This window comes from Ranitomeya imitator, chromosome 2 (genome assembly GCF_032444005.1).
Source record: "Ranitomeya imitator isolate aRanImi1 chromosome 2, aRanImi1.pri, whole genome shotgun sequence".
NCBI lineage: Eukaryota > Metazoa > Chordata > Amphibia > Anura > Dendrobatidae > Ranitomeya > Ranitomeya imitator.
In genome coordinates, this window is record NC_091283.1 from 203,055,078 (window position 1) to 203,071,275 (window position 16,198).

At 41.0% G+C, this 16,198-nt stretch overlaps 1 protein-coding gene across 2 annotated transcripts in view; it reads left to right on the plus strand.

The window, feature by feature from the left end:
* The first annotated feature begins 4,776 nt into the window (after positions 1-4,776).
* PBX3 (PBX homeobox 3) overlaps positions 4,777-16,198 on the plus strand; it is a 281,245-nt gene continuing 269,823 nt past the window's right edge. Inside the window, exons 1-2 of one of the 2 annotated variants that reach the window (XM_069748509.1) lie at positions 4,777-6,280; positions 9,186-9,259. In XM_069748509.1, the coding sequence (XP_069604610.1) occupies positions 6,084-6,280; positions 9,186-9,259 (271 nt within the window). In that variant the 5' untranslated portion in view covers positions 4,777-6,083. The remainder of the gene's footprint in view (positions 6,281-9,185; positions 9,260-16,198) is intronic. The other variant, XM_069748508.1, reaches the window with a different exon arrangement.

Genomic DNA, 16,198 nt, shown 5'->3' on the forward strand with positions numbered 1-16,198 from the left:
AGTGAAGACCTGGCAAGAAACCCTCCATAAAGCTTGTGACAAGCCTGAATTGTCCTTTTGCTACCAACTCTATGCATGTGATCATTCATATAACACTAGGATTGGGACCACCCCTGCTTAAATCCCCCTACATTCCAGACACCTATTCCCCTTTTCCAGTTGAAACACCCCCACACTTCATCACCAGCTTTGGGCAGCTGCCTCTTATCCCTCCTGACCCTCTAGCTTTTCTAGCAAAAGTTCTTCTTCTAAGGGTATGTGCACACGTAGGAATGGTCCACTGCGGATTTTTCCGCAGCGGATTTCATAAATCCGCAGGGCAAAAACACAGCTTTTTTCCTGCGGATTTACCGTGGTTTTTGTGCGGATTCCATTGCGGTTTTACACCTGTGGTTTTCTATTATGGAGCAGGTGTAATGCCTCTGCGGATTCCGCACAAAGAAGTGACATGCTGTGGAATGTAAACCGCTGCGTTTCCACGTGTTTTTTTCCCGCAGCATGTGCACTGCGGATTGCGTTTCCCATAGGTTTACATTGTACTGTAAACGCATGGGGAAATGCTCTGGATCCGCAGCAAAATCCGCAGCGTGTGAACATAGCCTTAGGGTCACAAGATCCTCCTTTAGGGCTTGTTTGCATTTGCGAGAAACATGTCTGTGTCTTGCATGTGAAAACCAAGCTCTGGCGCCGGCACTTGGGAGCGGAGCGTGCAGCTCCATGTGTTGCTGTGTTGCTGTGCGGCTGCACGCTCCGCTCTGGAGTGCCAGTGCCAGAGCTTGGTTGTCACATGCGAGACACGGACATGTTTCTCGCAAATGGAAACAAGCCCTTATGGTATTAACGCCCACTTGTCAAGGGTAAAAGATTCTGCTCGAGGACATGAAGTTGCAAAATGCAAAGGTATTCAAAACCTGCCTTCAAAATGCGGTGCTCCTTTTAATCCTTGCAATGTTCACTTTTGCTGGAGAACGCGCCTTAGGCTACTTTCACACTAGCGTTGTTTGCTGTACGTCACAATGCGTCGTTTTGGAGAAAAAACGTATCCTGCAAAGTTGCCCGCAGGATGCGTTTTTTCTCCATAGACTTGCATTAGCCGACGCATTGCGACGTATGGCCACACGTCGCATCCGTCGTGCGACGGATACGTCGTGTTTTGGCGGACCCTCGGCACAAAAAAAGTTACATGTAACGGTTTTTTGTGCGTCGAGTCCGCCATTTCTGACCACGCATGCGCGGCTGGAACTCCGCCCCCTCCTCCGCGGACATTATAATGGGGCAGCGGATGTGTTGAAAAACTGCATCCGCTGCCCCCGTTGTTCATTTTTTTTCACAACCTGCATCAGTACGTCGGGCCGACTCAAGTGTGAAAGTAGCCTTACTCCAAAATGGGGAAAGTGCAAGACGTGAAGCATGCATCCCTATTGTGGCTGTACTATGGGCAATGTAGCCTTAGGGTATGTGCACACGGTGAGGATTTGCAGCAGATTTTTGTGCACCAAAAACTAGAGTGTTCGGAAGAAAAACTCAAGCGCATTTTTTATTCACCCCCCCACCCCCCATTAATTTGAAGTGTTGAAAAACGCTGCAAAGACCCCGAAAGAACTGACAGGCTGCAGATTTGAAAAGACATATTGACAGTTCAAATCTGCAAGGAAAAAATAAGCAGACTGTGCATGACATTTCAGAAATCTCATTCATTTTGCTGGCAAAAATTCTGCATTTTTTTTTTTTTACTAATGAAAAACGCACTATGTGAACAAGCCCTTAGGTTCTGGCTTCACCTGCATTCTGCAATTCCACGATGGCTAAGTACGGTGCACCCTCGCCAGGTATGGTACACGCTCGCCAGGTATGGTACACGCTCGCCAGGTATGGTACACGCTCGCCAGGTACGGTGCACCCTCGCCAGGTATGGTACACGCTCGCCAGGTACGGCGCACGCTGGCCAGTTACCGTGCACACTTGCCTTTTAAGGCTTTGTGCACATAAAGCTGCCCAGGCGCCTTTGTCGGATTCCCATTGACTTCTAATATATCGTGTGGAACGGCTTCAGAGCATAACAAAACCCCTGAGGAATGGACAGGTCTCTTCTGTTCCCCTCTAGGTGCTTTTTTTTTTAAACTGAATCTGTTAAAAGACTCCCAAAAGGATGAACGTGTGAATAGCGAGTTGTTCTTGTGCAGAGATGCAGATGTTCGCTATTTTGAGCGTTTTCTGGGCTCTTTCTCAGGCAGTTTTCGGAGCAGAATCCACCTGAAAAAAACCTTGTGTGTGCACACTATTAGGGGGCGATTCTGTTAAGACTTTATTATTAGGGCTCATACGAGTACAAAATCAGCAACACAAGTCTATGGGTCTGTGAAAAAAGTTGGATCGCACTTAGATGACATCGGACTGACGAATAGAGAAAGTGAAGAAACTTTTCATCTCTATCTACGGCCACGTTCACACGATCAGTATTTTACCTCAGTATTTGTAGCCAAAATCAGGAGAGGAACAATCAGAGGAAAAGTATAAGGGTATGTTCACACGTTCAGGATTTCCATCCTTTTTTTTTCAGGACTGTTTTTTAAAAAACTGCAGCTCTTGGCAGAAAACGCAGGTCCTTTTTTTGGTCCTTTTTCGATGCGTTTTTTGATGCGTTTTTTGATCCTTTTTTTTTATGCAGTTTTCTAACCCTAACCCTAACCCTAACCCTACCCCTAACCCTAACCCTACCCCTACCCCTATTCTAACCTTAGTAAAAAAAAAAAAAAAAAAAAAAAATTCTTAATTTTTTTATTGTCCCTACCAATGGGGGTGACAAAGTGTGGGGGGGTGTCATTTACTATATTTTTATTTTGATCACTGAGATAGGTTATATCTCAGTGATCAAAATGCACTTTGGAGCGAATCTGCCGGCCGGCAGATTCGGCGGGCGCACTGCGCATGCGCCCGCCATTTTGCAAGATGGCGGCGCCCAGGGAGAAGACGGCCGGACGGACACCGGGACGCCGGGTAAGTATAAGGGGGGGAGATTAGGGCACGGGGGGGGGGGGGCATCGGAGCACTGGGGGGGAGGCATCGGAGCACGGGGGGGGACATCGGAGCACGGGGGGCGGGATCGGAGCACGGGGGGGCAGCCACACTCCGCCCACGCACTTCCGCCCGCTCCCCCGCACTTCCTGCTGCAGCGGTTCTGCACATCAAATCGCAGTAAAACCCGCAGATATATTTTTGATCTGCGGGTTTTACTGCGGTTTTGACCTCACAATGGAGGTCTATGGGTGCAGAACCGCTGCGGTTCAGGAAAAAGAAGTGACATGCTCCTTCTTTTTTGCCGCAGCTATTCTGCGCGGCTTTTTAAACGAAATTCCGGATCATGTGCACAGCAGTGACTGTTTTCCATAGGGTTACATTGTTATGTACCCTGCATGGAAAACAGCTGCGGAACCGCAGCGGCAAAACCGCTGCGGTTCCGCAGTAAAAAACGCACTGTGTGAACATGGCCTAAAAGAAAAACGTCACCACTTCTGCATTTATCACCCACTCCTGGTTTTGGCTTACACATACTGAGGTAAAAAATTAACCAAATACGGACCAAATACTGACGGTGTGAACGTGGCCTAACTCCGAGAAATACTGATGCCTTTCTGATCAGAATAATTGGACCTTTTTTTTTTAAATGTGGAGAAAACTGTTGTGTGACTGTAGGGGGATTTCTATTTAAGCAATACCTGAAGGTTTTCCTACATGACTGTAGTAATGCTATAATCTGTATTTAGCACATTTTTAACCTCACAGTGACCGGAGCTGATACATCTTTGGGGGGAGAATGTATGTGTGTACGTGTGTGTGTGTGTGTGTGTGTGTGTGTGCGCGCGCGCGCGCGCGCGCACGCACGCACGCACGCACACACACACACACACACGTACACACATACATTCTCCCCCCTATCAGCTCCGGTATATATATATAGTATTATATATGTAACTAGTATACATATGTAATATATACATGTGTGACACACACACACACGCACACACACTATATATAATGTACACATATTTATATGTGTGTGTATATATATATTTATATATATATGTGAGTGTATATCTATATACTAGTGGCACATAATTTCAGTCAGGAGGTTGCAGCCGGTCACGTTCCCAGTGTTGGCCGTCCGCTTTGTGACTTCCCACCCTATAAGTATGTGCGTCCATGTTCTCTGTCAGTGTTTTATGGTAACACAGTGTGCATGTCTTTATTACAGCGCTCTGCTCTTTATTAGACTGTCTGCATTGCTCAGCCCCGGCCGCTGTCTGTGAGGGAGAAGCTCATGCACCCAGCATCCCTCAGCAGCCCCATCCCTCCGCTCTCTCTTGCTGCCATGGCAATCATAAGACTGTGTGGAGGACCAACGCAAGCTCCGCCCACACACTATGACATCATGCTTTTGAACCGACCAATGGTAAGTAAAAAGAGGCGGGCGGGAAAAAAAAAATCCCTCGTGCTCTCAACCAAGCTTCTTCTCACAGCGGAAAAAGCCAAGCCTGACAGACAAAAGAATTCCTGCCGTTTTGATTGGTCGGCGTGTTTGCTTTACCCTTAGCAACCGCGGTGACTACACCTGGTCGTAGCAACCACCTCGGCGCGCCATTTCTTGAGAGGCGGGGAGACGGAGCGTCCGCCCAGTCCGTCCTCCTCCTCCCGGGGCTGAGGACACGGGGAGGAGGAGCCTGCCTCCATTATTTATATTTTGTCTCCCTTTTTATTTCCTCCCCTCCTTCAAAGTCTGACACGTCCGCAGTGAGTGAGTGGCGTTGGCAGCCTGTCAATCCGTCACCGGGGCCGGCAGCAGCGGCAGCGTAAAGCGGGGCAAGCAGCCGGAGCCATAAATCCCGCCCGGGAGAGCCCCGACTACCGGCCCCCCATCCATCTCTCCTCATCACCCCCGCAGCCGCCGCCACCGAGGAGGAAAAAACTTTTTTGATTGCTGCTCTGAAGCATCATCATCGTCCCCAGCTCCTGTCATTAATACTCCCCCACCCACAAGTTCTTCATCTCCTTCCTCTTCATCCCTGAGACTTTCTTTTATATATCTTATTTCTTCTTCTTTTTTTTTTCCCCCTTATTTTTATTATTTTTTTTTTTAAATAATCTTCCATTTATTTTATTGGAGGTGATCAGCGAGAGGAGCTGCAGCCACTACAACTCCCACCATCCCTACTACTACTCCTCCATCACCATCGGACGCTGATTTATTAAATGAAAGACTGGGAGATTGTCAGCACCCGGAGGCGAAAGGATTGAGATAAAGATCCCCAGGACTGATCCCAGGAGGAGCACCATGCCTTCATCACCGGGAAGGAAATCATCTTAAAATTAAAAAAAAAAAAAAAAATGATTTTTTTTTTTTACTCTTTTGTTTAATTTTTTAGGATTTTTTTTGTAATTTATTTCCATTTTTTTTTCTACCTTGATGGAATAAAGCATTGATAAACCCTGCGGCACCCAAGAACTGTCCCCAGAAGAAAGTGCTGCTGCTACCGATCATCCTTCAAGTCTCTTGACTTTTTAATTTTTTTTTTATTATTATTTTTTTTAGGGGTGTAGGGGGGATGATCTCGGAATAAAGAATTTTAAAATTGGCCCCCCCAAAATATTTACATTTGAGACATTGAATGAATGGATTTTTCTTCCCTTTTTTTTTTTTCTGTCCTAATGGGATGAATCGGAAGTGGCCTTAAGAAGCCGAGACTTTTCATGAGACCCCCAGAAATTTGTTGCATTATCCTGGGAATAAAAATTGCATTGAAAAATAATAGACCTCCAGAGATAATAAGAAGGTGAAGCGTGAGAGGGGCTGCAGCTTTGTTACTTTGTATAAGGTTTTTTTTTTTTTTTTCTTTCTTGGATGGAGTGAACTGTATTATTATACGCCTTGTTTACCAGTCGGGGTACCCAAGGCTGGGATTTTTTCCGCTTGCTGCCATTGTTGATGTGCGGGGCATTGACCCCCCAAGCGGTTGTTGTGCCCCTCTGACTGTGAGGTTGTCTCCTTGCAGTCTTCCGTTTCTATTGATTCGGCTGCGGAGACGAGTATGGACGAACAGACCAGGATGTTGCAGACTTTGGCCGGGGTGACTATGGCCGGTCACTCGGTGCAGGGGGGAATGACTTTACCTCCTCCCCATGGACACGATGGGACGGACGGAGATGGCAGGAAACAGGACATTGGCGACATCCTGCACCAGATCATGACCATCACTGATCAGAGCCTGGATGAGGCGCAAGCAAAGTTGGTTTCCATCGCAATAATAAAAAAAAAAAAATCCCCACACACATATACACGCAGCAGCATCACGCTTTCCCTCCCCAAACATGAGCGCAGCTCATCACTCCTGTACATCCTGGAGTGAGCAACTTGCAGACAGTTTGTCAAATAATCCGACACATGTTTGGGTAGCAACGATGAGGAGCAGAGGCTGCCATGCAGCTGGAGCGGGGGGACGGGGGTGATCTGCTCTAAAGAGGGGCCGCAGCAGCTGTGTAAGAGGTGCTGCTGCCTCCACACAATCCATTCTAGGATCTGTCCCTACATACGAAGAGTGATCACTATAAATGTAATTCCGCGCGTTGAGGGGCTACACCAGTCAATCCGCACCCTTTTATTAGTCCATATATTGTTAAAGTGATGACCATAAACTCAGCTCGTCCCTATGTGCAGAGGATTATTCATAGGGCTTCCTGTAGGAACAGCGGCTAGAAGGTGCCAGGATCTGCATCGTTCTGTGCCCATCTTGTAGCCCATAACCAGATGCAGACCGCTGTCGTGTGTTTTGTATGGTTTCTGCTGCCTTTTAGGAGCAGATGCTACCGCAGGAGAAAAAAAAAAAAAAAAAAACGTTAGGAAAATATACTGCTGTTTAAAAGTTGCCCCTTTTTAATAAATCAGTTTTGATATGGATTCAAGCCGGTTATTGCCGACAAGCGATGATTTATATGGGCTGTAATAGTCGGCTAATCTGACATGTGAGTAAACATTACAAATCGCCAAACCTTTAGTGGGGAAAGCAAGACTTACACTTTTTACTTTAAGTTAATAGTTGTAAGCAATGCGCATTTAAAACTACAAAGTTAGGGCCAAGTTATCAAAAAAGTTTTCCCCGACGCCTCAGGGATCTGATGTTTGCTGCTATAGGTAGCGATAATCATGATATGTATTGTTGTAAATACTATTGTTCTGCTTCCTGCCTATTTAAAGGGTGCAGTATATTTCTAAAGAAAGTATCTAATATTTAGCAACATGTTCAGTAGTTTATTACAAATCCTACACGTTTGGATATACACACGCCAAATATATATATACACATATGTACATATGAAACACATATTTTATTTAAAAATGATCTATAGATCTATCCATACATCTGTCTATGAATGAATTGTCTATATATGAATGAATATGAATATGTGAGTGAAATGTCTATATATGAATTATCCTTTCATTATATCTATTAATGAGTTATCTGTCATCTATGTAGCAGTCTATTTTTTTTAAAGCCTTTTTATCTAGTTAAATACAGTATCTATCTATCTATCTATCTATCTATCTATCTATCTATCTATCTATCTATCTATCTATCTATCCTCATATCTATCCATCTATACTTGTCTACATCTATCTATCTATCTATCTATCTATCTATCTATCTATCTATCTATCTATCTATCTATCTATCTATCCTTGTCTATATCTATCTATTTATCTATCTATCTATCTATCCTCATATCTATCCACCTATACTTGTCTGCATCTATCTATCTATCTATCTATCTATCTATCTATCTATCTATCTATCTATCTATCTATCTATCTATCTATCTATCCTCATATCTATCCATCTATACTTGTCTATATCTATCTATTTATCTATCTATCTATCCTCATATCTATCCATCTATACTTGTCTGCATCTATCTATCTATCTATCTATCTATCTATCTATCTATCTATCTATCCTCATATCTATCCATCTATACTTGTCTATATATATATCTATTTATCTATCTATCTATACTCATATCTATCCATCTATACTTGTCTATATCTATCTATCTATCTATCTATCTATCTATCTATCTATCTATCTATCTATCTATCTATCTATCTATCTATCTATCCTCATATCTATCCATCTATACTTGTCTACATCTATCTATCTATCTATCTATCTATCTATCTATCTATCTATCTATCTATCTATCTATCCTCATATCTATCCACCTATACTTGTCTACATCTATTCTATCTATCTATCTATCTATCCTCATATCTATCCATCTATACTTGTCTACATCTATCTATCTATCTATCTATCTATCTATCTATCTATCTATCTATCTATCTATCTATCTATCTATCCTCATATCTATCCATCTATACTTGTCTATATCTATCTATTTATCTATCTATCTATACTCATATCTATCCATCTATACTTGTCTATATCTATCTATCTATCTATCTATCCTCATATCTATCCATCTATACTTGTCTACATCTATCTATCTATCTATCTATCTATCTATCTATCTATCTATCTATCTATCTATCTATCTATCTATCTATCCTCATATCTATCCATCTATACTTGTCTGCATCTATCTATCTATCTATCTATCTATCTATCTATCTATCTATCTATCTATCTATCTATCTATCTATCCTCATATCTATCCATCTATACTTGTCTATATCTATCTATGTATCTATCTATCTATCTATCTATCTATCTATCTATCTATCTATCTATCTATCTATCTATCTATCTATCTATCTATCCTCATATCTATCCATCTATACTTGTCTACATCTATCTATCTATCTATCTATCTATCTATCTATCTATCTATCTATCTATCTATCTATCTATCTATCTATCTATCTATCTATCTATCCATCTATACTTGTCTACATCTATCTATCTATCTATCTATCTATCTATCTATCTATCTATCTATCTATCTATCTATCTATCTATCTATCTATCTATCTATCTATCTATCTATCCCATATCTTTTCAGTTATGTATGTATTTATGTATATATACACGTTATCCGGCGATTATTTATCTACATTATGTATTTTTTTTTATTCTACCATGCTAATATCATGTTTCTAAACCCTTTTTTTTTTGCAGGAAGCATGCACTAAACTGTCATAGGATGAAGCCAGCCCTCTTCAGCGTGCTATGCGAAATCAAAGAGAAAACAGGTAGGGAGTTGTAATCTTTCTGTCGTTATTAACCCCTTAATCGCGCCCGGCTTAACATGGCTTTTAAGCTGGGCGACGCCATCTTTGTTTCCTCGTGCGGTCAAGAAACAATCCAAAAAAAAAAAAAACTAGCTTGTATTGATCATTTGTGTACTGATGGTTGTGTATGTTGGGCAAGGGGACAGGTCAATCCTGCCTTTTGGCAACACTTCTGTCAGACTTCTGTCAGACTTCTGTCAGACAAGCGATATTGAAATGTTAACCCTTTAAGGAGGTAGGCTGAATAGGTATAGGCCGCAAAGTTGTTCCTGTGGCTCACAAGCCCCCCAAAATAAATGGTTGGTGGTATGCAGGAAGTGAAGTGGAGATGCTTTTTACCCCCCTCCAACCCCTATGAAAAGATCAATAAGGAATCTGTGCTGGTGACACCAAATCACATCATTAATTAACTGCCAAAATCACTGGGAAAGATATCTTTATTGTGACGGATGCAAAATTAATTCCTATCTTAATCCACAATTAAAGGAAGAAACAAAAAAGAAATAGATTTTCTTCTGGGTTTTCTTGACTTGGTCATAAGTTTCAGTACTGTACCGTCATCCACAGCAGTATGAAGTATTTTTCCTGTAGGGTATATATCATCTATACATACATGTATATTGCATACGGAATTACGTCAAGGTAATTGAATGTTTATGTATGTGAGCGTTCCTAGGACATATCTCTATGGCTGCATTAGAAAAAAAAAAGTATCTTTAAAAAAAAAAAAAAAATTCTTTTTGTGAGGCGTTCTTATATATTTTCATAAAAAGCCGTCATTAAATAATCCGATGATTTCAAGGGTGTCAAATCACCAGAACCTATTAAGGGTGTCAGTTTCAGTGTTGAGCTTGTCATTGATACATTGTAGCAAATCAAATGACTACAATATATATATTAATTGCTGGCACACCTAATCAATCACCGTCAATTTTCTGTGTGCTGAGAGGGTTTTTTTTTTCCCCTTAAACCCCCCCAAATCTATCTCCGTAATTGCTGCTTTCTGCTGGAATAATACACAATGACCTGATCTTATGAGCACTTCCACTGTTTACTAGACGCCGTTAGGTCGTTTAGCAATTCAGAGGTTAATTTAATGCAATCTTTATACGGTTGCTACATATTTCTCTTAGAGATTAATTTTTAAAAAAAATTTTTGCGTTTCGCTTTTAATTGCTCTTTTTCTCAGGCTTTTGTCTACACTTTTTTTTACAGCGTATGTTGCCACTTAACAGGGGGGGGGGGGAATTAATAATTGAAATAATTGTACATTTCATGCATTCTGCAAAGTGAACTTAATCGGACTGACTAGTGCTGTAAGGAAAGGTGTCAAATCTCAGATCTTCATAGATTAGATAAGGGGGCGAAACCCGCCTCCGCGGCTGAGAGGGCTGATCGGTACAAATGTCCACTGGCACCCCCCCGGCTTATAAAAGTGACAGTAAAATTGACAAAAGGAAAAATGGAAATTGGAAAAGACGTGCCTATTACATTATGAATGAGCACAAGACTCTTTAGTCGCTTTAGCAGACAAAGAACGCGGAGCATTGGCCGTGACATCAATAACCAGCCGAATTGTTTAAATGAGAAGATTCGGTTTGCATCATCATCTCTTTAGTGTGATATAAAATCGTAGGCTGGGTACGTATGGATTTCACACATTGCACCGCTTCGCTCCGGAGCCGTGGAAGCAGCTGCTTCTTCCAGTTAGAAACAATGCTGAATTTCAAGTGTTTTTTTTTTTTTTTTTTATCCTCGGTGGCTGCAATCTGTTTAATGTCACAGAGGGCGGCTGGTGTGGCGTGTGCTAATGCCAGCCCCGGCAACTTTACCTTATTAGCCAGCGAAAATGAAAAGGGTCAGGAAACGTCTTTTGTTTTCTGACCGCTTCATTGTTCCAAAGCTTCTCTCTCTCTCCGTCTACGGAGAATCTATTAAAATATTGCACGAGGGTAAGACGCTTCCCCCCTCTATCCACACCTACACTTTTTTTTTTTTTTTTTTAATTATGTTTGTTCATTTTAATTATCACATCAGCCAGCAGGTTTTATTGAATAAAAAGCCAGATAACAAGCAGGTTTCAGTTTGTCCGGCACATTTTATCTTCTTCCCATTTTGCATACTTGGGAGTGGATTTTTTTTTTTGTTAGGTGTTAAAATTATACACTAGTTATTGCAAGGTAGAAGCAGTTTTTTATTTTATTTTTTTTTTTTTACCCTAAAATGTTTTTTTTTGCCCCAAATTTTTCAGTTTTATGCCATTTTCTAGATTATTTTATTTATTCGGGAAAAGGAAAAAAAAGAAAGAAACGTGAAAGATTTAGCTGCCTGGGCTGTGTTTGCTGCATGTAGATGAGAAATGACCTTTTTTTTTAATTAAATAAAAATGCTCTGGATTTTTCAGCATAAAAATCAATACACGTGAACATATGAGTGTGTATGGATGGCTTTTTTTTTTTCCTTTTTGTCAACAAGCCTGAGCCTAAAGCTGCCATCACACTAGCAGTATTTGGTCAGTATTTTACATCAGTATTTGTAGCCAAAACCAGGAGTGGAACAATTAGAGGAAAAGTATAATAGAGACATATGCACCACTTCTGCATTTATCACCCACTCCTGGTTTTGGCTTACAAATACTGATGTAAAATACTGACCAAATACTGCGAGTGTGACGGCAGCCTAAATGTAAGTTTTTATTCCCGAGTGGGTACACAGTGGCAACAAAAAACAAAAAGCATAAGATTGTTTCATTAGTTGTTGGCAAAGCGAGAAAATTAGAAATATTTGTTAGTTTGTCATAGATCTCGGAACATGTAAGCAAAACAAATAAAAAGTAATAAAAAATAAATAATAATAATTTTGGTTCTATAGCTCCAACATATTCCGCAGCACTTTGCACTTATGTACGTGTAAGGATATGGATAAAGGTGTCTTCCTTAACACCTATAGAGTCAGTCCGTTAAGATTTTAGGACTTAGGCGCATTGACAGCTGCCAGCCACCCCATAATATAGGTGTCGCGGAGCAGAGATCTTAAATGCCAGTCATTTCATAGTAATGCCTCGTGGCATACATGACGGTTTGCCAGATTTGTGGCCTTTTGCAAGCCTTGTAAGCAGCAGGACGGACTTGGGAAGATCATAAAATGTAATGAACTTCTCCACTGAGCGTGGTGTCCGCAGGGGGAAGCTAGAAGGACCGTCTCGGGCTACTTGAAGGATTTTTATACGCCTAAAGAGAGTCTGTAGAAAACACTCGCTGAACGTTTTTGACCCAGAAAAGATGCGAGTAGCCAGTCGGAACGTTAACCTGTTTGTCGCCGAGGCTTATAGCGAAAGATTAAAAGTTTGTGACCTAAAAGTTAAGAAGTCACTTGTTGATAAAGGAGATCTAAATATTACTTGACGAAGCGCGAGAAAAACCTCATACGGGTAGCATGCAATAGAATATGCATCGACATAAATGCGCCAAAATGTATTCTTTATAGTTCTGCATGTAAAAACAAAAATTAAGAAAGTACAACTCGTGGCCGCATAGTCAAATACGACTATTCAGTCCTCATCATTTCCTTTCCTGGGGGGACAGTAAAATTATTATTATTATTATTTATTTATATAGCACCATTGATTCCATGGTGCTGTACATGAGAAGGGGTTACATACAAGTTACAAATATCACATACAGTAAACAAACTAACAATGACGGACTGATACAGAGGGGCGAGGACCCTGCCCTTGCGGGCTTACATTCTACAGGATTATGGGGAAGGAGACAGTAGGTTGATCCATAGTTAAGAGAATGGGAATGTGCCAGAGTGCAAGCGTAGAAAAAGGGGAAAAAAAAAAAAATATATATATATATATATATTCTCCAATATTACACCCACCAGTCCTTGTAGAACCTCAGAAATTATTACTACCCCCAGGCTAGCCTATCATGCATACCTACATCATATCATGCGTTGCCTATACTGCATGAAAACGTTTAACATATAGATTTTTTTTTTAACTTGCCGCTACACAGAGATTGTCACCATCCATATCAATCACATCACGTCGCATAGAGATTCAGAGATATGGGACAATCTTTCCTGTTAATCATTGTTTTTTGTTAATTTTTAACTTGATTATTGGCCTCCCTATACTGCAGTAGGTTCACGTACAGCCTCCTATCAAAAATTGCAATACGTTTGCTTTCAGTGCATCAACTTTGCTGCATCTGTGCGTTGGATAAATACATTGATTCTTCAGAACAGTAGTGTAGTCAAGTTCATGCATGGGATGATAATGCAGGTGGAACTGCAGCCCCATGTAAACGGTGCGATTGCATTTGCTTGCAACCCATTACACTAGAAAGGGAGGTGGGTTGGGTGTGGGTCTATCTGGCTTCCCAAACCCGGTGATTATTAGTATTATGTATGATCAGTAGTGCCGGCTCTTGAGTAACGTAGGGGGTTAACCATCCAACAAAACTTCAACTCAATTACAGAGCTCTGTTTCCAGCGTACGTCTCGGCTTCCTCTTGTAAGGTTAAGCGGCATCCAGTTATCAATGTAAATGTAATAAATGAAGATAATGAGGGGCAGGTTCAGACAGTAGGACGCACACACGTATGTCATATGTACCAACGGGGATCTGTTCTAATATTCCATCCTAAACTGGTTTTATTGTGGCGGGGTTGTACATGGGAATGCAGCCCTAGCGTTGGTCACTGAACGCTTTCTTTTATTCCTTTCCCCTTTTATATGTGTTGCATTGCGCCGTATCTTTTTTTTTTTTTTTTTTTGCCCAAAGTGATGCATATGTTGGTTATCTATAAAAAACGTATAATTATTACAGCGTGGGGACACAAGAATATTACACATTTATTTCTTTTTTTTATTTTTCTGCACATTCAGAACCATTTTACGAGGACGGCAAGAAATGTCATATTTTCTGACTGCCCAATAAAAGTTATCACATCCTGAATGTAGAGCTGAAATTTTTTTTACCGTAAAGCAAGGACAGGTCCAAAGAAGAATTGATATAGTTCCCATGCAAGGCAGAGATTAGAAGTTTTAGTCATGGGTTTCTTTAGTTTGGTCTGATTAAAAAGTGAGCTATGTTGCTGGCAAAGCAATAGTCAATCATTTTTTATTTATTTCTCTTTTTTATTTTTTCCAGTAAACATATATCACTTCACGGATGACACTTTGTTTTTGTTTTTTTACCTAAATCTTAGAAACCTGAACAGGTCACCCCGAAAATGAACAGGAGGGTTGTCTGGTATGGCGATCGCTCGTTGGATCTGTAAACTGCGTGTTACACGTGTCCCTTATATATTTGATGTTATTTATTTTCGTCCCAGAATTATTTATTGCTGATTTGAAAAAAACAAAAATTTGAGAAAACCCACTAATGATTTTTTTTTGTTATTTTTACAGGGTGCCTGAAATGCCTAAACACAATGTGGGCACATAGACAGATAAATAGATAGTTGGATGGCGGCTTTATTAGACGTTGTAGACATTTATAGTTTGATAGAAAAACACAACATCTATTGTATGGGGAAGCTTTAGAAATGAGGCGTATAATCACATGTTGCTTTATGTTGTTCTGACTCTTTGTCGGTCATTGTGTTGCCTTATCCGCGAACCTATTGTGACTTTTCCAGTACACAAAGCGTGGGTAATGTAACCTTACAACGCAGTAGGGCAGGGGTGTCAAACTGCATTCCTCGAGGGCTGCAACCAGGTCATGTTTTCAGGATTTCCTTGTACTGCACAGGTGATAATTTAATCACCTACACAAATAATGTGTTGGTGATTAAATTATCACCTGTGCAGTACAAGGAAATCCTGAAAACATGACCTGTTTGCAGCCCTCGAGGAATGCAGTTTGACACCCCTGCAGTAGGGTAGGTAATCTCGTCTACTGCATATCCCCCCCATACATTGTGAGACAGGTATCCCACTCGTGATGAGACATTTTCTTAGATAAATGTAATGACATTTGCACAGAACCCGCATACCTGCAGCCACGCAAGGTTCGTCCACACTGCTATCGTTCTATCCTACCCCGTACTGACAATCGCTTTAACATTGTAACCAGTCATAGGTAATACAAGTGCTGACGGAGCAGTCGCTGGATATGCCCGGGAAGCTTCCGCTCGCCTTTCCCTCCCATAACTTAGTCATAGGAGGATCCATCATCTGTGAGCCCTAAACTCTCTCACCAAGGTGAAGAAGCACAAATCCGGCCTATCTCACCCACTCGATCACCCCTCCGCGTCACTCCCGCTCTGATCACGTCTCAAGGTTTTTGAATTATGAGCGTTGTAAATAATTCACATCAATATTTAAGATCAATTATTAAAGTTTCTGTCAGGCCTTACGTTCCGCCACCTTTCTAAAAGCCCCGGCATGTTGCGATGAATGACAATTTGGAAAACACGAAAGTTTCTGGGCAGAAACTCCATATTAAGAGCTACACCCCTCTGAGAAAGGACCCCTATCACCCTGCAGTTTTCACTTAGCCATTACAGTATAAAGTGTAGAGGGAAAGGGAATAGGATGTGAATATTCCTGCTCGGCCTATGTGTCAGAGAACCACTTATGGCATTATAATCTCGGGGGATAGGATTACAAATTCTTCTTGAATTATTATTATTTTTTAGATATTTTTCACGTCGCAGTTACTATGTCCCCCTACATAGTCCTTCTCCAACCTCTTCTAACAATACTCTTTTTCTTATTAAGATACTTTTTAAGACGTACGATTTTACCTTCACTCCCCACACACTCCAATACTACATTCCCCGCATTGTAGGACGATTTTGTCATCTTTTTTTTTTTGAGATAAGAATTAGACACGCTAACATAAATAATTCACTTTTTTCTTTTTTATGTTTAATTATTTCTTAC